General features: G+C 43.3%; 2 protein-coding genes across 2 annotated transcripts; one reads left to right on the top strand and one right to left on the bottom strand.

The window, feature by feature from the left end:
• Positions 1 to 293: 293 nt before the first annotated feature.
• On the top strand, positions 294 to 14,596 carry LOC311144294 (microprocessor complex subunit DGCR8-like). The gene is made up of 14 exons (XM_084180322.1): positions 294 to 405; positions 849 to 1,872; positions 2,384 to 2,558; positions 2,820 to 2,962; positions 3,213 to 3,576; positions 3,813 to 4,010; positions 4,182 to 4,283; positions 4,445 to 4,543; positions 4,683 to 4,765; positions 4,920 to 5,020; positions 5,121 to 5,227; positions 5,517 to 5,644; positions 9,020 to 9,133; positions 12,315 to 14,596. Exons 2-14 carry the CDS (start codon positions 1,168 to 1,170, stop codon positions 12,396 to 12,398), a joined length of 2,403 nt encoding a protein of 800 aa, XP_084036448.1. The 5' UTR covers positions 294 to 405; positions 849 to 1,167; the 3' UTR covers positions 12,399 to 14,596.
• Positions 14,597 to 14,652: 56 nt separating this feature from the next.
• Positions 14,653 to 27,389, bottom strand: trmt2a (tRNA methyltransferase 2 homolog A). Its single transcript, XM_084180323.1, has 12 exons — positions 27,299 to 27,389; positions 26,329 to 26,999; positions 25,867 to 25,975; positions 22,904 to 23,085; positions 21,031 to 21,145; positions 20,349 to 20,464; positions 20,150 to 20,261; positions 16,018 to 16,140; positions 15,730 to 15,805; positions 15,420 to 15,536; positions 15,211 to 15,307; positions 14,653 to 15,107 (listed from the first exon to the last, which is right to left on the bottom strand). Exons 2-12 carry the CDS (start codon positions 26,994 to 26,996, stop codon positions 14,897 to 14,899), a joined length of 1,926 nt encoding a protein of 641 aa, XP_084036449.1. The 5' UTR covers positions 26,997 to 26,999; positions 27,299 to 27,389; the 3' UTR covers positions 14,653 to 14,896.
• Between the last annotated feature and the right edge of the window lie 473 nt (positions 27,390 to 27,862).

The raw sequence follows: 27,862 nt of genomic DNA, 5'->3' as shown, positions 1-27,862 counted from the left end.
GCACCGATAGCTACTTTGCATACAATGTTACTGGTGAAGATGATTGCCACCTATCGACAGTAAGCGGCCACTGCACTTCTCAACCCAACTGTGCCTACCGTTCTGTTTGGCAAATGTGATCTATTCTAATGTTTGATTGGTCTATTTATTCCGGCAGTATTCCGTCCCGGGGAAAGGTCTGCCTTTGTCGGTTGTTGATTGGTGTGCTCACCTGGAACTAAATGGTGAATGGACTCATGATCCGTCAATCTTCGAAAAGCCGGTATTGGGGGTTGAACTTCCGAAGCAGTCTGTAGCTGTCTGCAAGATGGCGGAACGGGGAAGGGATCTGTCTGTCCTCATCAGAAGAATAACATAATTTATATTAGCTAGCTAAGAAAAGAAAATTGAGTGAATTAAATATAGGTGAGTGATCAAATGTGGTCTTTGTTTCTGTATTTAATGTTTTGCCTAGTCATTTTGACACCTGATTGTGTAGCTAAATCGCTTAGCTTCAAGTTTGAGCTAAGCTAGCCAATATAAATGGTCGTCTTTTCAAATCGTTCAGTTTGGAAGGCGCCCCATATTGCTAACCAGTAGCTAAAGTTTTTGCATTAGTTGACTTTGCAGGGTGCACAGGCAGCAAGCTAACGTTAGCATTCTGCAATCAAGCAAGGATTGCGAAGACTCACTCATATCTGTCTGTGCCTGGCCTGTGGTGCTAGCATTAGTTAGCCATCTTAAAAGTGGTGCATAGCTGCCACTTGGCAACATTCTACAAGGCATACAGTAACGTATGTCAAAATCATTGTACCTCAATGTTGCTCTCTTGGCTTCAATCATTGACTGTGTTGTCTTGCTTTTTCTAGCTCTGACAGAGGATTCGCCAGTGGAGGATGAATAGTGCCTAGATCCGAGCAATATAAGCTGAATGCATTGTGATTTCCAATAATTGAGACAGTGATTCTAAAAAACTGTCTACATTAATGAAAAGAACAATGTAGTCAACTTAGCATATTCAACACTGGTACATGGTCAATACAGGGAAGTGTTATTTTTTCGAAGTCTTGTGTGCAATGTGCTTCTGCATGCGTTTTAGCTGAAAGCTTATGAGAAATAGTTGCCAAAACAAGAATCAGGGTGACCCATAGAGCAGTTGTATTTAGTGATTCATAAGACGCAGTCAACATGGAGATAGATGAAATATTACCCCCCTTACCGTTGGAGCCACCTGATGATTTTAACTCGGAGGGCCTTAATGGTAAAGCGCAGCCTCCACCACCCCCCCTGCAAACGTCCAGTGACGCAGAGGAAATGGACGTTAGCTCTGGTGGTGATGGACACACACACACCCCAGCAGGGGGCCTGGGGCTCCACACCAAGGGCTCCATAACCTTCATTAATAACCTGTCAGATGAGGCCGAACCTAGCACCCCGTGCCCTACAACAGCCCGCCACGCACCCCCCGTCACCAAGTTCTTGCCAGACCTCAAGTTACTCAGAGACATTAAGATCAGTGTCAGCGTCGTAGATACCAGCAGGAGCAAAGATAGGAAGGTGCTGTACACAGGAATAGGTCAGGAGGGTGGTGGTGGAGGGGAGACCAGCTCAGAGGGCCTTAATGGTGAGTTTCATGATGCTGATACAGAGCTAGGGGCAGTGGATAGTAGGTCAGGGCTGGGGAATGGGGTGGTCGGTGTCAGTGCAGGGAGGAGAGGGGAGGAGGCGGAGGCAGACCCGGAGAACAAAGTGGAGTTTGCGGTCCTAGATGAGCTGGAGGACTTCAGTCAGGACTTCCTGGACATGGAGGATGTGCAGCAGGGGGGGTTCAGGTCAGAGGTCAAAGTTCAACAGGAGCACGCTGACGAAGTGAACCTAAATAACTCCTATGAGGTACGTAACCAAAGGGGCCCTGTCTTTGCCTCTGCAGAGCCTCGTCATCGTCCACTTACTGATCTTTTGTGCCCGTTTCACACTAAAGGGCTAACCCAAACCGTACTGTGCTGGCTTGAATATTTTCCTTTCTCATCATCCTTTCTAGCACAGTTCCAGCAACTGGAGGATGCGTTACAATGCCAGCCCAGTACGGTTTGTCTCTGTAGTGTGAAAAGTTTATAATGGTTTATTGTCATTCATGCTGACATTTTTATTCCAATGTCACCAGCAAAATGTCAGCTTGTGCATCCTTTTGATTCTTGATGGAAGCAGCAGAAGTTCCATATCTTTCCTACTGGAGATTGACATAGTTGGTATGCTAAGTGTCTTCAACAGTACTCTTTTAACCATAAGGTGCTGACAAGATGGCATAGCCCTAGCTAAATGGAAAACAGGAGTCATGACCGGTTAGGGCTTCCCCCATCCCACCCCACCCCTTCTCCCCACCTTCAACGACTGTCTTTTCCAGGAGGACTTTGATAATGATGTAGACGCTCTGCTGGAGGAGGGCATGCCTGTGCCCAAAAAGATGCGCCTTGCAGAGGGGGCTGCTGAGTATGCAGGGGACAGTGACCACGCATCCGACGGGGATGTGGAGGGAGGTGTTCAGCCCATGATGACCAAAATTAAGACAGTCCTGAAGAGTGAGTGGTGGATGTCTGGCACTGATCTGCCTTTGGTAAAGGTGTATCTGAGTCTGGCACATATTGATGTTGTGCGTTCATATCATATCTTACAGCGAGTGGCACACATTGGTGTGAGAACATTGATGGTGTGAGGTGTGTAGTCGTTTCTGTGTCTAGTGGCAGATTGTGTATGTATGTGGTGCAGATGTGTTTCATGTGTAGCGTCTCGTGTGTTTGGTTGCAGATGTTTGTGTGTAGTGATGTGTTTGTGTTTCCCAGGTCGTGGGCGTCCACCCACTGAGCCACTACCAGACGGATGGATCATGACATTCCATAACTCTGGCATTCCAGTCTACCTGCACAGAGAGACCAGAGTGGTGACCTGGTCCAGACCTTACTTTCTGGGGACCGGGAGCATCAGGGTAAGACGTGGAATACATAAGACAGATAGAAACCTGTTACTGCTGTACATTTTAAATCTTTTTTTTTAGAGGGTTAGTAACATGTCAGGAACCCCATTGTTATACACTCTATACTGGTGTAATATTTGTGTTTTGGTAGGAATGTTCAAGCTAAAGGAATAAGGACGGATATCAATAATTTCTCTATTCTCAAACAACGGTAACAACCGGCTTCTAACCATGACCAAACCTCTCTTGCCCCTGTGTACAGAAACACGACCCTCCCACCAGTAGCATTCCCTGCCTGCACTATAGGAAGATGAAGGATCACGAGGAAAGGGAACAGAACGGAGAGGTGACACCCAACGCTGAAGTGTGTCCGGTGAAGCCTGGGAAGGAGGCAGACTCCGTGGAGAGACCAGACGAGCCTGACTCCACGGCCCAGGAGGACGCTACCGCTGTGGGCCTGGGGGAGGGAGAGGTGGAGGCGGAGATAGAGACAGGCCTGGTCACAGATGTGACCATAAAGGGGTGCCCTGTCCTGCATGGCAAGATGCCCCACTCCTTTGAGATGGCCCAGGGGGCTCTGGGACAGGTCAGGGCCAAGGTGGAGGTGTGCAAAGATGAATCGATAGGTAAGGGTCAACACACTCCATGATGAGCAATTGACTTGCCAGCAGGTAGTAGTTTTGAATGCCATGGCTGATGGTATGTTTGATTTCTTGTAAACGTAGAGGATAAAAGTGTGTTGGTGGACGTGGGCATTGAGGTTTTCTAGACTTTGATAGAACATTTCATAAGAAGAATGGCTATACACGTTCATTAAAGCAACAATTTAACCAATACCCCTCCCTTATTGAAAACCTGCCAGAAATTGAGGAGTTCCGCAGCTACCTGGAGAAGTGCTTTGACTTTGAACAAGTGACCGTGAAGAAGTTCCGTACTTGGGCAGAGCGCAGGCAGTTCAACAGGGACATCAAGAGGAAACAGGCTGAGTCAGAGAGACCCATGCTGCCTGCCAACCAGAAACTCATCACTCTGTCTGTATCAGATACCCCGACCAAGAAAGGTACTGGATACATCTGAATTGTCACCCTATTCACAGGGCCTATAGGGCTCTGGTCAAAAGTAGTACACTATATAGGGAATTAGGGTGCCATTGTGGATGCATCCATAGTCTAATAACTATTTCAGTGAGGAGTATTGAGGTAATCTCAACTCTTTCTTTTCTTTTTCTCAGAGTTTGTCATTAACCCAAATGGGAAATCTGAAGTTTGCATCCTACATGAATATATGCAACGTGTCCTAAAGGTCCGACCTGTTTACAACTTTTTTGAATGTGGTAAGGCCCTCTTTTCTTCCCCCCCTTCATGATGTTGATTTCCACTAACTTGTCCAAGTGACATGCTTTTCCTAGTACAAAACAAATCACCAAAGCCCTGGCTGGAGAGCTGGCATCATGCAGTTAACACCAAATGAATCCTGTCTTTTCTATATCCCCAGAGAACCCAAGTGAACCCTTTGGAGCCTCTGTCATTATAGAGGGAGTGACATATGGCACAGGAACTGCAAGCAGTAAAAAACTTGCCAAGAATAAAGCTGGTACAATACTCTTATCTCCTGTCATTATTTTAATGTATATCCTCTGAAGCAGCTGCAAAGGCTGTATGGAAACTATAAGATGTGTTTAAGTCATAAACAGACCGTTTGGCTTGTTGTTTCACTGATGTCTTCCCTGTAGCTCAAGCCACACTGGAGATCCTCATCCCTGACTTTGTGAAGCAGACGTCTGAGGAGAAGCTGGTAGAAGGGGATGAGCTGGAGGTATCAGCCTGCCAATCATTGGAAAGGCATTTAATTTAGTCACTGTCTGTGTTTGGTCTGATAACATGTCTCTTTTATAACATTTAACTTTACCAGCGGGTTGGTAGGCTGGATGAATACTAATGTCCATTCATGCGTTTTTTGTTTCCTGCAGTATTTTAATCATATCAGTATTGAAGATTCAAGGGTGTATGAACTGACCAATAAAGCAGGCTTACTCTCGCCATATCAGATTCTACACGAGTGCCTTAAGAGGTAAGACTCAAGACATGAGGTGTAAGAATAATTGAAATTCCTAGTTCTGATCTGATTAATCTATTAACCTTGAATTTCAACCATATATTGTGCCCTGCAGAAACCATGGAATGGGTGACACCAGCATCAAGTTTGAGGTGATCCCAGGAAAGAACCAGAAGAGTGAATATGTGATGACGTGTGGCAAGCACACCGTGCGCGGATGGTGTACGTTACCCCCACACTGACCCTCCAGTCACCACAGCAAGTCCCAGATCTAATCTGCTCCCTACCACTCTGTGTTAATGTAGTGTAAAAGCAGCATTACAAGTGCTCTGTGTGTTCTGTCAGAGCCATATATAGAGAATTCGGCCAACCTTTACACTGGACACCATGTTTCTGCCTTTGTATATACAGTATTATGGCTCTGATTTGTCCTGCTCAAAGCCGCTCTGTGTAGTGTAAATGTGTTAGCATTACAAATGGGTGTAATCAATGTATTTGTCTTATTTTTCAGGCAAGAATAAGCGTGTGGGGAAGCAGCTGGCGTCTCAGAAGATCCTACAGATGCTGCACCCCCACGTGAAGAACTGGGGGTCACTGCTCCGCATGTACGGCAGAGAGAGTAATAAGATGGTGAAGAAGGTAGGTGCTACCTGTACACCAGGGTTTCCGTTAGGAAAATGTGGCGCCAGACATTTGACCGGCAGCATTTTAATTTACCGGACAAAGTAAATATAATTACATTGCCAAAATGATATAGCCTAAATAGCTTAGTCCTGTCTATACAGAAATACATAAAATCATTCAAAATAGGCTACTACACCAGAAAGCATGGTTTGGCCACAGAGGATCATTAGCTTTTAAAAATAATTTCCTCCTCCAGGTTAGATGGACGTCATATTCTGTTTGTCTCCCCTTCTCATAGGCCCAGAGTAGGCTACCCTGTAATTTTTGTCGTATTAAAGAAATATTCTGCTAATGTTTCCAGTCATATAAAATGTAGTAGATTTGCATGAAATGTGTTTATGAAAGGCCAACATTATCCTGTGTTATAGCCTATGGTCTGCCTACTCTATACTCTAAATTATGACTCCAATCTAATCATCACATTAGGAATAGTAGGCTATTTTACCTAAGTCTGCAAATGAGGATGCATGGAATGCTTTATTATAAAGGTACATTTTTATGGTGAAAATAAGTTTCCCCAAACTTGAAACCCACGCTCCGCTTATGTAAGAATAACTGTCCACATTTACTTTTCCTCAACTAACAAGACGAATAACAAACAGCAAAATCACTAGCCTATGTCAATCTACTAACCCCCATAGTAGAAAAGTTTACCTATTCTATTGGTCAGCTTGTCGTTCTGTGCGAGAAATAAATAGCCTATTCAAAACAGACTCTGGGACAGTTGTGGGATGATAGGCTACATCCAAAAAATGTTAAAAGCAATGAGGCTGATGCAACAGATCAGAACGCTTAGCTTAAAATGTTGATAAACTGTTATTTCTTCACATTCTAAGCGCAGCAATGCACACAAGGTAGTAGGCTACCCGCGAATGTTAGTTCCATAATGCAATTAGCGGGAAAACACCATTGTGAGGGGTTTCATGTGACAGAGATAAAAATATCCATTTGAAATTTAGAAAGAGGGGATATCTAAATATGCAACAACTAGCATGGGTTGCTAATATGACTAGGATTGTGCCTTTGGCTACTGCACAATGAAAGAAAGCTGATTTGAAAACCAATAGAATATGAGAGAAAGGCTACTTGTTTCAATGGCATATGGAAGTCTTTATAAAATAATTGCCTGCATGTTTGGTTAGATTTTGGCTAGGCTACTTTGAAACATGGTAAGACATGCCTCAATATATAGTAAAACGTTCAGGTTTCAAACAATTGAGTATATGTTTTCAAAATGCATACTGTCTCCAGCTCATTGCAAAGTGGTGTGTGACGTGCTGAAGCCTGCCTAGTTGCCGATGCACTTGAATAGCGAATGGGAAGCGTTTTCAATTTACTAGTGGGGGTGGGGGGAAGGGAATAGTAGGCCTAGCTCTTTTTAATCATGGCCATGTTTGTTCGTTTTTTTTACACGTGATTGCCTTTAGAATTGTTGCACAATGATTGGGCTTATTAAAGCGTGTTTCACTCCAGCAGCAACAAACAGCTGTTTGATGAGCTGTAGCAGCATCTCTCCCGCTATATCGACTGGTATTTAAATCAATGAATAATCAAAAATGCATTATTTCGCAATGGGATTTTTTTTTCTTTTTCTCCTGGACAATTGACCGGCACCAATTATATTTATCGACTTAAAAAATGTATATAAACTCAGCAAAAAAAGAAACGTCCTCTCACTGTCAACTGTGTTTATATTCAGCAAACTTAACATGTGTAAATATTTGTATGAACATAACAAGATTCAACAACTGAGACACAGACGTGATTAACAGAAATGGAATAATGTGTCCCTGAACAAAGGGGGGGTCAAAATCAAAAGTAACAGTCAGTATCTGGTGTGGCCACCAGCTGCATTAAGTACTGCATTGCATCTCCTCCTCATGGACTGCACCAGATTTGCCAGTTCTTGCTGTGAGATGTTACACCACTCTTCCACCAAGGCACCTGCAAGTTCCCGGACATGTCTGGGGGGGAATGGCCCTCACCCTCCGATCCAACAGGTCCCAGACGTGCTCAATGGGCTTGAGATCTGGGCTCTAAGCTGACCATGGCAGAACACTGACATTCCTGTCTTGCAGGAAATCACGCACAGACCGAACAGTATGGCTGGTGGCAGGATGAGCCTGCAGGAAAGGTACCACATGAGGGAGGAGGATGTCTTCCCTGTAACGCACAGCGTTGAGATTGCCTGCAATGATAACAAGCTCAGTCCGATGATGACACCGCCCCAGACCATGACGGACCCTCCACCTCAAAATCGATCCCACTCCAGAGTACAGGCCTTGGTGTAATGCTCATTCCTTCGACGATAAACGCAAATCCGACCATCACCCCTGGTGAGACAAAACTGCGACTCGTCAGTGAAGAGCACTTTTTGCCAGTCCTGTCTGGTCCAGCGACGGTGGGTTTGTGCCCATAGGCGTCATTGTTGCCGGTGATGTCTGGTGATGACCTGCCTTACAACAGGCCTACAAGCCCTCAGTCCAGCCTCTCTCAGCCTATTGCGGACAGTCTGAGCACTGATGGAGGGATTGTGCGTTCCTGGTGTAACTCGGGCAGTTGTTGTTGCCATTCTGTACCTGTCCCGCAGGTGTGATGTTCGGATGTACCGATCCTGTGCAGGTGTTGTTACACGTGGTCTGCCACTGCGAGGACGATCAGCTGTCCGTCCTGTCTCCCTGTAGAGCTGTCTTAGGCGTCTCACAGTATGGACATTGCAATTTATTGCCCTGGCTACATCTGCAGTCTTCATGCCTCCTTGCAGCATGCCTAAGGCACGTTCACGCAGATGAGCAGGGACCCTGGGCATCTTACTTTTGGTGTTTTTCAGAGTCAGTATAAAGGCCTCTTTAGTGTCCTACGTTTTCATAACTGTGACCTTAATTGCCTACCGTCTGTAAGCTGTTAGTGTCTTAATGACCGTTCCACAGGTGCATGTTCATTAATTGTTTATGGTCCATTGAACAAGCCTGGGAAACAGTGTTTAAACACTTTACAATGAAGATCTGTGAAGTTATTTGGATTTTTACGAATTATCTTTGAAATACCTTTTTGCTGAGTTTATATATATGTGTGTGTGTATATATATATATATATATATATATATATTTATTTAGTTTTTTTGCCGGCTAACGGAAACACTGCTGTACACCTCGTATACTGTACCTCACCACAGCCACTCCACTGCTGTTGGGTCAGATAGGGTCATATAAACTTCAGCTCATCTTTGGCAAAACTGATTATTACTGATCTGATGGCATATGCTGCTCCTCTTTCAACCAGAAATCTCTCTCATTTCTATTGATGTTGTTTTTTATGTGTTCTTTGCAGGAAAATTCAGACAAGAGTGTGATTGAACTTCAGCAGTATGCCAAAAAGAACAGGCCAAATCTTCACATCCTGAACAAACTGCAAGAGGAGATGAGGAAACTGGCTAAGGAGAGGGTAAGGGTTACCCATAGAGTCGTGGTCAAAAGTTTTGAGAATGACACAAGTATTGGTCTTCACAAAGTTCGCTGCTTCAGTGTTATGAGATATTTTTGTCAGATGTTACTATGGTATACTGAAGTATAATTACCAGCATTCCATAAGTGTCAAAGGCTTTTATTGACAATTACATTAAGTTTATGCAAAGAGTCTATTTGCAGTGTTGACCCTTCTTTTTCAAGACCTCTGCAATCCGCCCTGGCATGCTGTCAATTAACTTCTGGGCCACATCCTAACTGATGGCAGCCCATTCTTGCATAATCAATGCTTGGAGTTAGTCAGAATTTGTGGGGTTTTGTTTGTTCACACGCCTCTTGAGGATCGACCACAAGTTCTCAATGGGATTAAGGTCTGGGGAGTTTCCTGGCCATGGACCCAAAATGTCGATGTTTTGTTCCCCGAGCCGCTTAGTTATCACTTTTGCCTTATGGCAAGGTGCTCCATCATGCTGGAAAAGGAATTGGTCGTCATCAAACTGTTCTTGGATGGTTGGGAGAAGTTGCTCTCGGAGGATGTGTTCTTAGGCTAAAATGTGAGTGAGCCCACTCCCTTGGCTGAGAAGCAACCCCACACATGAATGGTCTCAGGATGCTTTACTGTTGGCATGACACAGGACTGATGGTAGCGCTCACCTTGTCTTCTCGGGACAAGGTGTTTTCCGGATGCCCCAAACAATCGGAAAGAGGATTCATCAGAGAAAATGACTTTACCCCAGTCCTCAGCAGTCCAATCCCTGTTCCTTTTGCAGAATATCAGTCTATCCCTGATGTTTTTCCTGGAGATAAGTGGCTTCTTTGCTGCCCTTCTTGGCACTAGGCCATCCTCCAAAAGTCTTCGCCTCACTGTGCGTGCAGATGCACTCACACCCGCCTGCTGCCATTCCTGAGCAAGCTCTGCACTGGTGGTGCCCCGATCCCGCAGCTGAATCAACTTTAGGAGACGGTCCTGGCGCTTGCTGGACTTTCTTGGGCGCCCTGATGCCTTCTTCACAACAATTGAACCTCTCTCCTTGAAGTTCTTGATGATCCGATAAATTATTGATTTAGGTGCAATCTTACTAGCAGCAATGTCCTTGCCTGTGAAGCCCTTTTTGTGCAAAGCAATGATGACGGCACGTGTTTCCTTGCAGGTAACCATGGTTAACAGAGGAAGAATAATGATTTCAAGCACCACCCTCCTTTTAAAGCTTCCAGTCTGTTATTCTAACTCAATCAGCATGACAGAGTGATCTCCAGCCTTGTCCTCGTCAACACTCTCACCTGTGTTAACGAGAGAATCACTGACATGATGGCAGCTGGTCCTTTTGTGGCAGGGCTGAAATGCAGTGGAAATGTTTTTTGGGGACTAAGTTCATTTTCATGGCAAAGAGGGACTTTGCAATTAATTGCAATTCATCTGATCACTCTTCATGACATTCTGGAGTATATGCAAATTGCCATCATCAAAACTGAGGCAGCAGACATTGTGAAAATTAGTATTTGTGTCATTCTCAACTTTTGACCACGACTGTAGAAGGAGCTCCAACTAGAACCTGGGTCTCTGGTGTTAACCTCTGCATTTGGCCTCGTCATGAGTTTCTTTCTAGAGCAGGGCTCTCCAACCCTGTTCCTGGAGAGCTACCCTTCTGTAGGTGTTCACTCCAACCGCAGTTGTAACTAACCTGATTCAGCTCATCAACCAGCTAATTATTAGAATCTGGTGTGCTAGATTAGGGTTGGAGTGAAAACATACAGGATGGTAGCTCTCCAGGAACAGGGTTGGAGAGCCCTGTTCTAGAGGGTTCTACCTTTCACTCTGATAACCCTATCAGGCTACCTAAGCTGCACGGAGTCCGGTGTTGAACATAGTGGAACCAAGTAGGATTGGGCCGATTATATGATTCAATCGAATATCATGATATTTGACATTGACGATAAATTGTGAAGTGCAAGATGATATATCGTGATGTGCAAGGCTATACTCTATTTCAGGGTTTCCCAACCCTGTTCCTGGAGAGCTACCCTCCTGTAGGTTTTTGCTCCAACCCCAGGCGTTACTGATTCATCTTATCATTTTACATTTACGTCATTTAGCAGACGCTCTTATCCAGAGCGACTTACAGTTAGTGCATACATTATTTTATATTTTTCATACTGGCCCCCCGTGGGAATCGAACCCACAACCCTGGCGTTGCAAACACCATGCTCTACTGAGCTACATCCCTGCCGGCCATTCCCTCCCCTATCCTGGACGACGCTGGGCCAATTGTGCGCCGCCCCATGGGTCTCCCGGTCGCGGCCGGCTACGACAGAGCCTGGATTCGAACCAGGATCTCTAGTGGCACAGCTAGCACTGCGATGCAGTGCCTTAGACCACTGCGCCACTCGGGAGTACTGATAACCTGCTAATTATTAGAATCAGGTGTGCTAGAGTAGGGTTGGAGCAAAAACCTACAGGACGGTAGCTCTCCAGGAACAGGGTTGGGCAGTCCTGCTCTATTTGAACTTTACAAATCAAAACTGTGCAGTTTTCAGTTAAGTTGTATCAATATGTTGAATATGAAGTCTAAATTAACGAAGCCTTATTTTTTTGCCATACTAAGATTATTTAATGAGAATGCGACTATAATATTGTAAATAAGCACAAATGGCACAGTCTGGAATTATCTAGCCATTACCGGCGCAAAACGATTATCGGATATCGCGATATTTGGAGTAGCATATCGTAGAAGAGGTCTCCCCAAATATTATCCAACCTTAGTACCTAGACTAAATTCTTCTGGCCTTTGCTCCATTTGCCATGTCTCTGCACTGTCGTGTTCCTCATATTCCCTATGGTTACTCCATCCGTACCTTATATTTCAAAGACACTAAGGAAGGAGATTTGGTAAATTATGTTTATGTAAGTGTACCCTGGATTATGATCTTGAATTATGTTTTTTCCAGGTAAGTTTCTCACAGGTTGGCGCAGCAGTTCAAACTGTTGACATTTTCTGGAGTGTATTCATTAGGCACCAAACATTAGGAAACGGACTGAAACAGGGAGGAACTACCTGAACTTGTCCAATAAGAAATGCTTGTTTTTTTTTCTGGTGCAAAACATTTTGCTACAGTGTGCCCTAATGGATACAACCCTGATGTGTCTTTATGTTGTGCTTCAGGAGGAAACCAGGAAGAAGCCCAAGATGACCATAATGGAGTCAGCCCAGCCTGGCAGTCAGCCCCTCTGCACTGTTGACGTCTAGGAACTATCACTGCAACCAACCTAACATGGCACTGACAAATGGTAACCATAGTCACTGTCCGATTTAAAAGCCACTCCACCAATCTATCATCCAATTATGCATCATTATAAAATGGCAATACAACTCGACATTTATAGTATAGCGGTGGTCATCTTATCTTAGCACTGTTTCTCCAAGCTGTTTATTATTTTACTCCAAAGGTGTTTTTGATTCATTGTTAGTGGATAGGGTAGGAATAAGACAAATGCACTAACAGACAGTAGAGTTAACACCATCTACCTCTAGATGCAATCTCTACGCAGTGGCACTTCTATAAATTGAACCATAGGGGTTGCAGACGGACCGGTTGAAATGACTTGACATGTATCTATGAACCACAACAAATATTCAGCCTGTTTACTGTGTGTAGTAATAACTGCTGACAACCACTAGACTCCTCCCCCTACAATTATATTGCATTGATTTGAAGTTCTAATACACTCCAAATATAACCTAAAGTACCTGATACTTTACGGAGACTGAACATTTCTAACAGGTTTCCTTGTATGCTTAAAGCATTGCCTATTCCAAGGGATTAGTTTGCGCTCTCTGCTTTTGCTTTACAGGTACGTTGTGGAAAACTAATTTATATGCTGTTGTCATTGGAAATTATTGATGGTTGATGTTGTGTATAATTTGGATGGTGATTAGGGTTTTTGAGTATGCTTCGGCTAAAGAAAGGCCAGCTTACGTTTTCATTTACACGTGAAATGTGTACCTGTTATGTATTCAAATGCATTGTTTGCTGTCTAATCATATACTTGTTACATGCTCATTGTGTTAGTACGAGAAATGCATTTTGAACTGATTAGGGAACGGACGTTCATCTCGAGACGTATTAAGCGGGACTAATGATTTTAATTGCCTTTTTTTGTTTTGGAAGTACAGGATGAAACATATCAATGGACAGCTGACAAGGCTGATCTGTCTAGCTAAGATCCTGTTGCCACGTTAGCACTGCAGACAGAACACAAGCACCAGGGCTTGGAGTACTGTAGTCATTGAGAAGTGATTGAGGAGATATACAAGGTAGTTACATATTTAAGAATACCTATATTTTTGTTTCTGCGTTTAGGTGTATCCGCTTCATTATTTTTTTAGACTATTTAAAGCAAAACAATACAACATGCAGACCATCTTACTATCTGGTACAGTTCAGCTGCTGTGATAGCCATTTTGCATCATGATAATGTGGCCGGTGACACTTTGCTTCTTGAAAGTCCAATATCTTGAAACTTGACTGCTGACATGCAAAACATTTTGGGACTTTATCAACAGTGGACTGATGAAAAAAAAAAATACCAAAAGAGAGTTTCTCAGTGGATGTTGCATTTTAAGGACCCATTTTTTATTTTTATTTTATAAACTGATAGGAAAACAATTGGCAACCTGTTGCCTTCGTTCACCCATTTCATGTAGGGCTCCCCAGAGCATTCACATGGCCCAAGTCCCCCTTAAAGGGAAATGGATAGACCAAGCCTCTCTTACTTGATACAGCATTTGTTTAGCCTGTTTTAGTATTTGTAATAATATGATAAGACAGTAATATTGAAAAAATTGCCTTTAGCATATATGGATTTTAAATAATTGTCTAAGGTTTTGCATACGTTTGTTTGCAATCATTGTGACAACTGATCGTGAGTGTTCTGATCAATCACATCTTCAAGCATTGATGTGTAGAATGTGGAACTGCGATCCTCTCCTCAAAAGGCAATCTATGAAAATGAAGTTGGTACACTTTACCTCTAACAAAATACGATCATGTCATTATTATTAAATCTGATAGCTAAAGGAGCAGTGTGAACCAAAGCTTAGTCTTATGCATTTTTATAGAATACTGTAGGTTGCTGCACATGATACATAAGTAAATAAATATGAGGAAAGGAAAAAAAGATGCAATACCTACTAGAACAAAATATAAACTTCTGTGCATTCGTTGTGTGAAGTATTTCATTTGTGTAAGGCTTTTCCTGAATGTCTACAGCATCTAACATTTCATCTTACATGGGCACAAGGCTGCTGTGTTAAGAAAATATGCTTTTTACACTTGAAGTTATTTGCTAGATATTGCTGCCTAGAAAATGAAGTATGTAACTGCGACTTGGGATCGCTGACTTCAGTGAAATTTGTTTATGCAAATAAAAGTCATGACTAACTTTGGCTGGCTCCTGCTTTGAAATTACCCCTGCCTGTATTAGTCATCATTAACAAGGGCTTATTTTACTGGGATCTTTTTATTTTTAAGTTGTAAAACAATATTATTACGCATCAAGATAACCAAGGCAGTATTAAACAAATGCAGTGTTATGTTATCCTGCCCCTAAATGGTACAGTATAAGAACTACAGAATCCACATATGGAAAATGTTATTGGATATTAACGTGTAGAACCAGTAAGTAGAAAACCGTTAACTTGAAATGAGCAGATAGTGAGACTGCAAAGGGTCAAAGGTTGTAGTATTAAGTTGTGGTGGTTGTCTCTTCCAGCTTCTCGCTAGTGCCCTGGGTCATTTCTTCAGGTTTCTCACTGCTACTCTTGGAGCTGTAGTCCACCCTCTCAAAGAGCAGCAGCATCTCACAGTGCATGGTCTGGGGGAAGAGGTCCACAGCCATGGCCCGCACCGGACGGAACGGAGCTCCACGTACACGCTTGGAGGGAGCCCTGCACAGACTACACAGAGATCGAATTTAGAACCAGAATCCCCATGGAGAAGACATACTGAATGTATGGCCTGCAAGTGCAGAATGAAAAAGGACAGGGTATTATTACTCACTCTATGAAGTTGTTCATGGCTGCCTTGGCATTGCATGCCACATAAACCAGCCTTTTCAGATGCTCCGCTCTTCTGATTGCCAGAATGACCTTTGAATCTAGATTGTAGACAATCAATTACTGTATGTCCTTTCACTCAATTGAAATATACAGTGCACGGACAAACTGATTGTGTGTGGAAGAAAAGCTTCAGTATATTTTGTAACATACGTAAGCCCGCTCTGGGTGGGTCCACGATAGCTGTGATGCTGGGGGACACGACAGCGTTGAGCACCATCTGGAACACGTCTTCAGCCTTTCCACAGTGGAACTCAATGTTACTCAGCCCTGAAACATTTCAGTCACAGTCAGGTTCTCTCTCATGGCACTACAGCAAATGGATTGATTAGGCAGAGGTCAGGGAATATTCAAAAGAGTTTGGATATTAGATTTGAACATGTACTGTATGTCAGGCATAACTCCTAGGCACATTGGTCAAGCGGCAGTAGACGCCAGGCACCAATCTGATTACGCCTCTTACCATTGATCTTCGCGTTGACTTTGGCATCCTTCACAGCTTCCTGACACATCTCTATCCCAATCACCTTCCTCACCCTCTGCAGGACACAGTGTGCGGCACAGTGTCAACAGGGACTATTCCATTTCCATACAGATTGATCCATACAGTTGTAATGAGGGTTGTGTTAAATACCATTTCAGTTTACTTCCTTAACTGAAATGGAATTGACTCCCAACCCTGCATGTAAAGTATGTAGGATGCCATGTCTTTATAAGTCAACGAACACATTTCTCTTGTTCTCTATAGTACCTTAGCCAGGGAGATGCCGATGGTTCCTGTCCCGCAGCATATGTCCAGCACAGTGCTGTCCTTGTCCAGTTGGGCCCATTCTCCTACAGCTGAGTACAGCACCTCTGCTGCCCCTGTATTCACCTGGTCAGTGACATACAGTGGGTATCATAAGTATTCATCCCCCTTGGATTTTTTCATATTTTGTTGTGTTACAAAGTGGGATTGAAATATAATTAATTGTGATATTTTTTTGGTCATTTACCTACATAGGATACTCAATAATGTCAAAGGGAAAAGAAAATTATACACATTTTTACAAATTAATACAATTGTAATAACTAAAATATAGTAGTTGCATAAGTATTCACCCCCTTTGTTTAGACAAGCCTAAATTAGTTCAGGAGTAAAATGTGGCTTTACAAATCACATAATAAAAAGTTACACTGAACAAAAATATAAAACGCAACATGTAAAGTGTTGGTCCCATGTTTCATGAGCCAAAATAAAAGATCCCCGAGATTTTCCATACAAAATGCTTATTTCTCTCATTTGTTTACATCCCTGTTAGTGGGCATTTCTCCTTTGCCAAGATGATCCAACAAGTGTGGTATATCAAGAAGCTGATTAAACAACAATCATTACCCTTGTGCTGGGGACAATAAAAGGCCTCTCTAAAATGTGCAGTTTTGTCACATAACACAATGCCACAGATGTCTCAAGTTGAGGGAGCGTTCAACTGTAACCACGCCAGCCCAGGACCTCCACATCCGGCATCTTCACCTGCGGGATCGTCTGAGACCAGCCACCTGGAGATCTGATGAAACTGTGGGTTTGCACAACCAAAGAATTCCTGCACAAACTGTCAGAAACCGTCTCAGGGAAGCTCATCTGTGTGCTTGTCATCCTCACCAGGGTCTTGACCTGACTGTAGTTTGGCGTTGTTACAGACTTCAGTGGGCAAATGCTAATCTTTGATGGCCACTGGCACGCTGGAGAAGTGTGCTCTTCAAGGATGAATCCCGGTTTCAACTGCACCGAGCAGATGGCAGACAGCGTGTATGGCGTTGTGTCGTGCCAGTCATCCGCCGCCATGACCTCATGTTTCAGCATGATAATGCATGGCCCCATGTCGCAAGGATCTGTACACAATTCCTGGAAGCTGACAATGTCCCAGCTCTTCCATGGCCTGCATTCTCACCAGACATGTCACCCATTGAGAATGTTTGGGATGCTCTGGATCGACATGTACGACAGCGTATTCCAGTTCCCGCCAATATCCAGCAACTTCGCACAGCCATTGAAGAGGAGTGGGACAACATTCCATAGGCCACAATCAACAGCCTGATCAACTCTATGCGAAGGATATGTCGCGCTGCATGAGGCAAATGTTGGTTTCACCAGATACTGACTGGTTTTCTGATCCACGCCCCTACCTTTATTTTAAGGTATCTGTGACCAACTGATGCATATCTGTATTCCCAGTAATGTGAAATCCATAGATTAGGGCCTAATGAATTTATTTCAATTAAATTATTTCCTTATATGAACTGTAACTCAGTATTTTTGTTCAGTGTACATGGACTCACTGTGTGAAACAATAGGGGTTGACATGATTTTAGAATGCCTACCCATTCCTCTGTCCCTCACATACATCTGTAAGGTCCCTCAGTCAAGTATTGAATTTCAAACACAGATTCAACAACAAAGACCAGGGAGCTTTTCGAAAGCCTCATAAAGAAGGGCAGTGATTGGTAGATGGGTAACAATAACAAATCAGACATTGAAGCATGGTCAAGTTAGTAATTATGCTGTGGATGATGTATTAAACCACCCAGACACATCGAAGATACAGTCATCCTTCTGAACTGAGCTTCAGGAAGGAAGGAAACTGCTCAGGATGTCACCATGAGGCCATTGGTGATTTTAAAACAGCTACAGAGTTCAATTGCTGTGATGGGAGAAAACTTAGGATGGATCAACAACATTGTACAATAATGACCTACAGTGCATTCGGACAGTATTCAGACCCCTTTACTTTTTCCTAATTTTTTACATTACAGCCTTATTCTAAAATGGATTAAATTGTTTTCCCCCCCTCAACAATCCATACACAATACCCCATAATGACAAAGCATTATAAATATTATTAAATCTATAAAAAATGATAATCTGAAATATCACATTTACATAAGTATTCAGACCCTTTACTCATTACTTTGTTGAAGCACCTTTGGCAGCCATTACAGCCTTGAGTCTTCTTGGGTATGACGGTACAAGCTTGGCACACCTGTATTAGGGGAGTTTTTCCCATTCTTGTCTGCAGATCCTCTCAAGCTATGTCAGGTTGGTCTAAGAGTCCTTTAGGTGCCTTTTGGCAAACTCCAAGCGGGCTGTCATGTGCCTTTTACAGAGGAGTGGCTTCCGTCTGGCCACTCTACCATAAAGGCCTGATTGGTGGATTGCTGCAGAGATGGTTGTCCTTCTGGAAGGTTCTCCCATCTCAACAGAGGAACTCTGGAGCTCTGTTAGAGTGACCATCGGGTTCTTGTTCACCTCCCTGACCAAGGCCCTTCTCCCCCGATTGCTCAGTTTGGCCGGGCGGCCAGCTCTAGGAAGAGTCTTGGTGGTTCCAAACTTCTTCCATTTAAGAATGATGGAGGCCACTTCTTGGGGACCTTCAATGCTGCAGAAATGTTTTGGTACCCTTCCCCAGATCTGTGCCTCGACACAATCCTGTCTTGGAGCTCTATGGACAATTCCTTTGACCTCATGGCTTGGTTTTTGCTCTGACATGCACTGTCAACTGTAGAACCTTATAGACAGGTGTGTGCCTTTCCAAATCATGTCCAGTCAATTGAACTTACCACAGGTGGACTCCAATCAAGTTGTAGAAACATCTGAAGGATGATCAATGGAAACAGGATGCACCTGAGCTCAATTTCGAGTCTCATAGCAAAGGGTCTGAAGACTTACGTAAATAAGGTTTTTCCGTTTTTTATTTGTAATAAATTTGCAAACATTTCTAAAAACCTGTTTTTGCTTTGTCAATATGGGGTATTGTGTGTAGATTGAGGAGGAACAAATGTCAGTTAATCCATTTTAGAATAAGGCTGTAACGTAACAAAATATGGAAAAAGTAGGGGTCTGAATACTTTCCGAATGTACTGTAAATGACAGAGTGAAAATATTACAAAACATGCATCCTGTATGGAACAAAGCACTAAAGTAATACTGCAACAACAAAAACACTGCAAAGGAATACACTTTTTGGCCTAAATGCAAAGCCTTATCTTTGGGGCAAATCCAACACAACACATCACTGAGTAATTGCCTCCTTATTTTCAAGCATGGTGGTGGCTGAATCATGGTATGGTTATGCTTGACATCGGCAAAGACTGGCGAGTTTTCCAGGATGAAAAGAAATGGAATGGAGCTAAGCACAGGCACAATCCTAGAGGAAAACCTGCTTCACACAATACACTGGGAGAGGATTTCACCTTTCAGCAGGACAATAACTTACAACACGAGGCCAAATCTACACTGGAGTTGCTTACCAAGAAGACAGTGAATGTGGCCAAGTTATAGTTTTGACTTCAATCTTGACTTCAATCTGCTTTTTGACGTAAAATTGCTGTATAGATATTACCACCAACACCTTGACAGAGGTTGAAGAATTTTTAAAATCCAGGTATGCAAAGCTCTTAGAGACTTAAAAAAAGACTCACAGCAGTAATCGCTGCCAAATGTGGGGGGGTGAATACTTATCTAATCAATCAAGTGTTTTATTTTTCATTAATCTTTAAAAAACGTTAGAATTTGTCATCCACTTTGACAGAATATTTTGTGTAGATCGTTGACAAAAAAGGACAATTACATCCTTGTTATTCCCACTTTGAAACAATAAAATGTGAAGAAATCCAAGGGTATGAATACTTATGATACCCACTGTATTTTAGTTTGAGTAGTATGAGTTTATAGTGCTGTACCTCAGAGACACTAACTTGGAGGCTCTTAAAATGGCGGAGGAAATACAACATACAGTATCTCTATATAATGAAATATAATTTAAAAAACAATGCCAAATGGACTGAAGATGGTAAGTAAATAGGTGAAGACTCTACAGCTACGATACGTGACATGGGATACTAACCTGGAAGAAAGAATGGGGGGATATCCTGAACTTCAGGCCAAGAAGCTCCTCGTGAATACACTCCTCTCCAACTACCAGCTCACACGGCAAGTCCTCCGGGTTAGGGGATTGCCTTAGTGAACACAACATTATCTGTCAATCACAACATTTCCATGTGCATTCTCACACCGTTAAATTGTTGTTTTTCTAATGATCTTACCTTTGTCCCTCTGACACAAAGTACAGAGCGGTTACACCACTCTCTTTCCCGTCACCCTCTGTGAAATACTCTTTAATTGAGCTCTTCAGGGCGTTTAGTTCTTTTTCCTCAAGTTTCTGCAAAGTAGAAAAAGCAAGAATAAATGACAGGATTTGAAAGGAGAGTCACTACACTTATATTGTTCAGCTAAAGAATCCAGCGATAAATACAAGTTTGGGCTGTGGTACAGAAATGTACACATTATGATCTAAGAATCATTACATTCTTTATTTATAATAATATAATATGCCATTTAGCAGACGCTTTTATCCAAAGCGACTTACAGTCATGTGTGCATAAATTTTTTTGTGTATGGGTGGTCCCGAGGAATCGAACCCACTACCTTGGCGTTACAAGCGCCGTGCTCTACCAGCTGAGCTACAGAGGACCACAATAAGGCCCGAGAAGGTGTGGTATATGGCCAATATACCATGGCTAAGGGCTGTTCTTATGCACGGCGCAATGCCTTATTGCTATTATAAACTGGTTACCAACGTAATTAGAGCAGTAAAAATAAATGTTTTGTCATACCTGTGGTATACGGTCTGATATATCACGGCTTTCAGCCAAATCAGCATTCAGGGCTCGAACCACCCAGTTTATAATGTATTATTAACCACATTGAAACATGTTTTATTTGTACCTGTGGGTTAAAGAACACCATAGCCATGGCCTGCTTGGTCCTTGTGGTCCGCACTGTTAGCTGCTTCCAGTGGCCCTCGTATGTCTCAGGGCTGTACACTGAGTATGGGGTTGTCCTGTTTAGATAAACAAAGTCCAAATGATGGGTCAAAAGAAGTGATAACATTATTTACAGTTGAAGTCAGAAGTTTCCATACACTTAGGTTCACAAGCATTTCGCTACACCCGCTATAACATCTGCTAAACACGTGTATGTGCAGGTAGCTTAGTGGGTAAGAGCGTTGTGCCAGTAACCGAAAGGTCGCTGGTTCTAATCCCCGAGCCGACTAGGTGAAAAATCTGTCGATGTGCCCTTAAGCAAGGCACTTAACCCTAATTGCTCCTGTAAATCGCTCTGGATAAGAGCGTCTGCTAAATGACTCAAATGTAAAATGTAAATAAAATTTGATTTGAGTCATTAAAACTTGTTTTTCAACCACTCCACACATATCTTGTTAACAAACTATTTTAGGCAAGTCGGTTAGGACATCTACTTCATGCATGACACAAGTAATTTTTCCAACAATTGTTTACAGACAGATTATTTCACTTAATTCACTGTATCACAATTCCAGTGGGTCAGAAGTTTACATACACTAAGTTGACTGTGCCTTTAAACAACTTGGAAAAGAAGCCACTGCTCCAAAACCGCCATAAAAAAGCCAGACTACGGTTTGCAACTGCACATGGGGACAAAGATCGTAGTTTTTGGAGAAATGTCATCTGGTCTGATTAAACAAAAATAGAACTGTTTGGCCATAATGACCATCGTTATGTTTGGAGGAAAAAAGGGCGAGGCTTGTAAGCCGAAGAACAGCATCCCAACCGTGAAGCACGGGGGTGGCAGCATCATGCTGTGGGGGTGCTTTGCTGCAGGAGGGACGGGTGCACTTCACAAAATAGATGGCATCATGAGGAAGGAAAATTATGTGGATATATTGAAGCAAGATATCAGTCAATAAGTTAAAGCTTGGTCGCAAATGGGTCTTCCAAATGGACAATGACCCCAAGCATACTTCCAAAGTTGTGGCAAAATGGCTTAAGGACAACAAAGTCAAGGTATTGAAGTGGCCATCACAAAGCCCTGACCTCAATCTTATAGAACATTTGTGGGCAGAAATGAAAAAGCGTGCGCAAGCAAGGAGGCCTACAAACCTGACTCAGTTACACCAGCTCTGTCAGGAGGAATGGGCCAAAATTCACCCAACTTATTGTGGGAAGCTTGTGGAAGGCTACCCGAAACGTTTATCCCAAGTTAAACAATTTAAAGGCAATGCTACTAAATACTAATTGAGTGTATGTAAACTTCTGACCCACTGGGAATGTGATGAAATAAATAAAAGCTGAAATAAATAATTCTCTCTACTATTATTCTGACATTTCACATTCTTAAAATGAAGTGGTGATCCTAACTGACCTAAGACAGGGACTTTTTACTATGATTAAATGTCAGGAATTGTGAAAAACTGAGTTGAAATGTATTTGGTTAAGGTGTATGTAAACTTCGGACTTCAACTGTACATCTAGCACCCCCATTTTGCTAGCCTGGTGGTCCTAGAGCTGTTGAAGCTATATAGTTGACAACCAGAAGAGTTGGCTATACAGCAGAAACAGATCTGAGGCCACCAGGCTACTGTATTACCATGTGCAGCGTTATTTTTGATTCCTTCTGGTTGCATGCTAAAACCAGTATGTAGCTAAAATTGTGTATATAGGGCAGATATGATACAGTGGACAGAATATTTAACTGAGACGTGACATTGAGTCTTGTGATCAGGGCGGGATCAGTGCAGGACAGAGATGAGGCCTCCCTCTCAGTAAGATGTCATTAATACCTGATGAATTTCTGGAACTCACTGACCACTCTCTTGGCCTCAGTGGTGACGTGGATGCTGTCTGAAGGTCCCACCACGGCACAGGAACCCCCTTTGTACTTCCCCAGTCTGAAGCCTATGGTCTTATCCTCTCCATTCGCTCCAATACCAATGACAAACTCACACTTGTTCCTGTATTCAATCTGCATGATAAGAGTAGGGGAAAGAAGAAGACGACTCTTTTCAAAGGGATGTTTAAGGTCAAAGTTCAGCATGTGCATACCCAGACAGGGAGTGCAGTTAGTGTATGTATTTCGTTAAGACACCAGGTTGTCAAACCCCTTGCTGGTAGCTGAGATACTCATTTTCAGCAGGATGATCAAAATGCCAGAGTGCATCTGGACTTAGTTAAATCAACCCCACAACTAAAAAGCCCATAATGATTTCAGCTTCTTGATGTAGTCACAGAAAACCTATGCAGGCTGGGACAGCAAAGGTTCACCCCAGGTTGCCAGGGCAGGCAGCCATATGTAGGCCTATTATAAACCATGGAAAGTCCATGGAAAATAAGAGCACCTCCTCCCAACTGCCCACTGCACTGAGGCTAGGAAACACTGTCACCACCGATAAATCTACAATAATCGAGAATTTCAACAAGCATTTTGCTACGGCTGGCCATGCTTTCCACCTGGCTACCACTACCCCGGCCACCAGCTCTGCACCCTCCGCTGCAACTTGCCCATGCCCCCCCCGCTTCTCCTTCACACAAATTGAGACAGCTGATGTTCTGAAAGAGCTGAAAAATCTGGACCCCTAAAATCAGCTGGGCTAGACAATCTGGACCCTTTCTTTCTAAAATTAGCCGACGAAATTGTCGCAACCCCTATTTCTAGCCTGTTCAACCTCTCTTTTGTAACGTCTGAGATCCCAAGAGATTGGAAAGCTGCCGCGGTCATCCCCCTCTTCAAAGGGGGTGACACTCTAGATCCAAACTGTTACAGACCTATATCCATCCTGCCCTGCCTTTCGAAAGTATTTGAAAGCCAAGTTAAACAGATCACTGACCATTTCGAATCCCACCGTACCTTCTCCGCTATACAATCCGGTTTCCGAGCTGGTCATGGGTGCACCTCAGCCACGCTCAAGGTCCTAAACGATATTATAACCGCGATCGATAATAGACAGTACTGCGCAGCCGTCTTCATCGACCTGGCCAAGGCTTTCGACTCTGTCAACCACCGCATTCTTATTGGCAGACTAAATAGCCTTGGTTTCTCTAATGACTGTCTCACCTGGTTCACCAACTAGAGTAGAGTTCAATGTGTCAAATCGGAGGGCCTGTTGTCTGGACCTCTGGCCGTCTCTATGGGGGTGCCACAGGGTTCAATTCTCGGGCCGACTCTATTCTCTGTGTATATCAATGATGTTGCTCTTGCTGCTGGTGAAGCTCGGATCCACCTCTATGCGGACGACACCATTTTGTATACATCTGGCCCTTCATTGGACACTGTGTTAACAAACCTCCAAACGAGCTTCAACGCCATACAACACTCCTTCCGTAGCCTCCAACTGCTCTTAAACACTAGTAAAACTAAATGTATGCTCTTCAACCGAACGCTGCTTGCACCCGCCACCCGACTAGAATCATTACTCTCGGCGGTCTGACCTAGAGTATGTGGACAACTACAAATACCTAGGTGTCTGGTTAGACTGTAACTCTCCTTCCAGACTCACATTAAGCATCTCCAATCAAAAGTTAGATCTAGAATCGGCTTCCTATTTCGCAACAAAGCCTCCTTCACTCATGCTGCCAAACATGCCCTCGTAAAACTGACTATCCTACCGATCCTTGACTTCGGCAATGTAATTTACAAAATAGCCTCCAACACTCTACTCAGCAAATTGGATGTAGTCTATCACAGTGCCATCCGTTTTGTCACCAAAGCCCCATATACTACCCACCATTTTGACCTGTACGCTCGTTGGCTGGCCCTCACTACATATTCGTCGCCAAACCCACTGGCTCCAGGTCATCTATAAATCACTGCTAGGCAAATCCCAGTCTTACCTTAGCTCACTGGTCACCATAGCAACACCCACTCGTAGTCTGCGCTCCAGCAGGTATATCTCACTGGTCATCCCCAAAGCCAACACCTCCTTTGGCCGCCATTCCTTCCAGTTCTCTGCTGCCAATGACTGGAACGAACTGCAAAAATCTCTGAAGCTGGAGACTCTTATCTCCCTCACTAACTTTAAGCGTCAGTTGTCAGAGCAGCTTACCGATCACTGCACCTGTACACAGCCATTCTGAAATTAGCCCACCCAACTACCTCATCCCCATATTGTTATTTATTTTGCTAATTTGCACCCCAGTATCTCTATTTGCACATCTATCATTCCAGTGTTAATACTAAATTGTAACTATTTTGCACTATGGCCTATTTATTGCCTTACCTCCATAACTTACTACATTCGCACACACTGTATATATATTTTCTGTTTGTATTTTTGACTTTATGTTTTATTTACCCCATATGTAACTCTGTGTTGTTGTTTTTATCGCACTGCTTTGCTTTATCTTGGCCAGGTCGCAGTTGTAAATGAGAACTTGTTCTCAACTGGCTTACCTGGTTAAATAAAGGTGAAATAAATAAATTTATTTTTTTTTAAACTGGTCGATCGAGCCCTGGATGCTTATTGGCTGAAAGCCGTGGTATACGAGACAATATACCACGGGTATGATGCAAAATTACTTGTTTACTGTTCTAATTACGTTGGTAACCGGTTTGTGGTATATGGCCAATATACCACAGCTAAGGGCTAAATCCAGGCACTCCGTGTTGCGTTGTGCATAAGAACAGCCCTTAGCCGTGGTATATTGGCCATATACCACACACCCTCTGGCCTTATTGCTTAAATATAACATCCTGGGGGTCTCAAAACAACAGTACTCAGAGAGAGGTTTCTACAGTATGGCATTGTACCTGAGACGGAGATGGGCGAATGTCTTCCAGAGGGCAACACATTCTCTTGTACTTCTCCTTCTGCACAAACAGCCAGGGCAGCATCGCTTTGTTGGTGTTGCCTATTTCTCTGAACAGAAAAGGGGAGGACATAATAACATGATGTACAGTCAGTTTTCCTTTGTGTAGTTTGAGTAACACACTTCTCTGCAGGCAATTGTTATTAAAGGCATACTCAAATAAAGACATCCAATTGTTCCGTTCATTAGAGCAAAGGAAGGACCAGATAAAGGCCTTAAAGTCATCTATAAACTATGAAGTCATCTCATTAGTACATTTCTGTGGTGTCTTTCATGTTAGGATATAATAAGACAGGATATAATGCAATAGACTGCAGTAATCCTATCGATGCCCCACTTGAGGCTATTCTTGTGAAGTGAACCAGAAGCCACACATGGCATGGGCCTATACACGTCTCTTTACCTGGCCAGTCTCTGCAGAACCCCCTCCACCTCCTGCTCCTTCCTCCTCAGCTGCTCCTCATAAGGCACGTTCCACAGGGGCGTCACCACGTTGGCGATCTGTACGCTGAGGGGTGCCTCATCCTCCTCTGCCTCCTGCCGCTTGGAGGGGGGCTGCCCGGCACCCCCAGCCTCATCCCGCCCCCTCTTCCTGAGCATAGGGTCCGCCTTGGGCTTGGCCAGGCGCACACTGAGCACCCGGCCCTTCCACTGCATGCCATGCACCATCTTCATGGCCTTGTCCCTCTCCTCCTCGTTCTTAAAGGTGACGAAGGCAAACGTCTGCTTCCCGAACAGTTTGATCTTGTGTGGGTTAAGGCGATGCTTCTCTAGGAACTTCTTCAGGTCATTGAAACCGATGAATTTGGGAAGGTTCTGGATCTCCACTTTGAAGATCTCAGAGGTGAAGAGGTCCGCTTGGACGTAGCGGTAAAGATTATTAGGGTCGGAAGAAGCTGCTTCTTCTCCTCCACCTTCAGCTTTGGGTTCATCTGTTTTCACCCCATCTACTGCATCTTCTTTGGGTTCATCTGTTTTCACCCCATCTACTGTATCTTCTTTGGGGTCAGATGTCGTCTCCTCTTTCAGTGATGGAGAAACAACCACTGGGATGTCACCAACATCTGTCATGTTCTGTTTGGGGGGATAGTTGACATCATTAACAAAAGTATGCTTCATCTGGACTATCAGTCTGCATTTCATAAGTGACATTTGAAAATACACATATCAGACATGCACTATTTCTGCACTGTTTTCTTTAGGTATGCACCAAGGAAGTTACAGATCTTACAGAGTTGTTACAGTTACAGTGAGTGTAGCAAAGTGGCTGAGATTTAGCAAAGCAAATTAACAAAAGCACGAGCATAATTTAGCACTGAAAAGAACGGCTAGCCTAGGATATTACTATACAGAAGAGCAAACAAGAAAGTTACCTTCACTTTTGCTCTTACAGCTCTGACAAATAATATTTGCTTATGGGCAATTCACTTCTGACTAGAAGAAACTGCGGGCTGCCATGTTGTGGGACACGTGCAAAATATGAACTTTGACATGATGCGATATTTTTTTTTTTATGACTTCACTATATATTTCCACTGACAATTTTTTGAACGCATTCTGCATGATTCCTGCTAATTGTGTTATATTGGAATGATACATCTAGAAACATTTTTTAACATTTTCCGACACAGGAAGTGACGAAGGTGCTAGATCTACAAAAATGTCATCACAGATAGACCAATGAGCCCGATATTTCACCGGATGTATAAATGTGAAGCATCCGGTTGATTTGTCCACTCACTACCAAATAAGGTGATGAGCAGAAGCCAAGTGCCCGGCAGTGGGAGAAGAACGATATGGATTTTGGTCGACATTCTGCTAATTTTCTCATCGATTAAACATTTGATCTCTATACGATTTTCTGTTTCCAAAACTACAATATGTATCAAACAGAGTGGACTGCGTTGTTTAGAAGGAGTGCAAGGGCGAATTGAGTT

This window comes from Coregonus lavaretus (assembly GCF_964263955.1).
Source record: "Coregonus lavaretus genome assembly, chromosome: 17".
In the NCBI taxonomy this organism is placed as follows: Eukaryota; Metazoa; Chordata; class Actinopteri; order Salmoniformes; family Salmonidae; genus Coregonus; species Coregonus lavaretus.
This window is presented reverse-complemented; position numbering and strand designations above follow the sequence as displayed.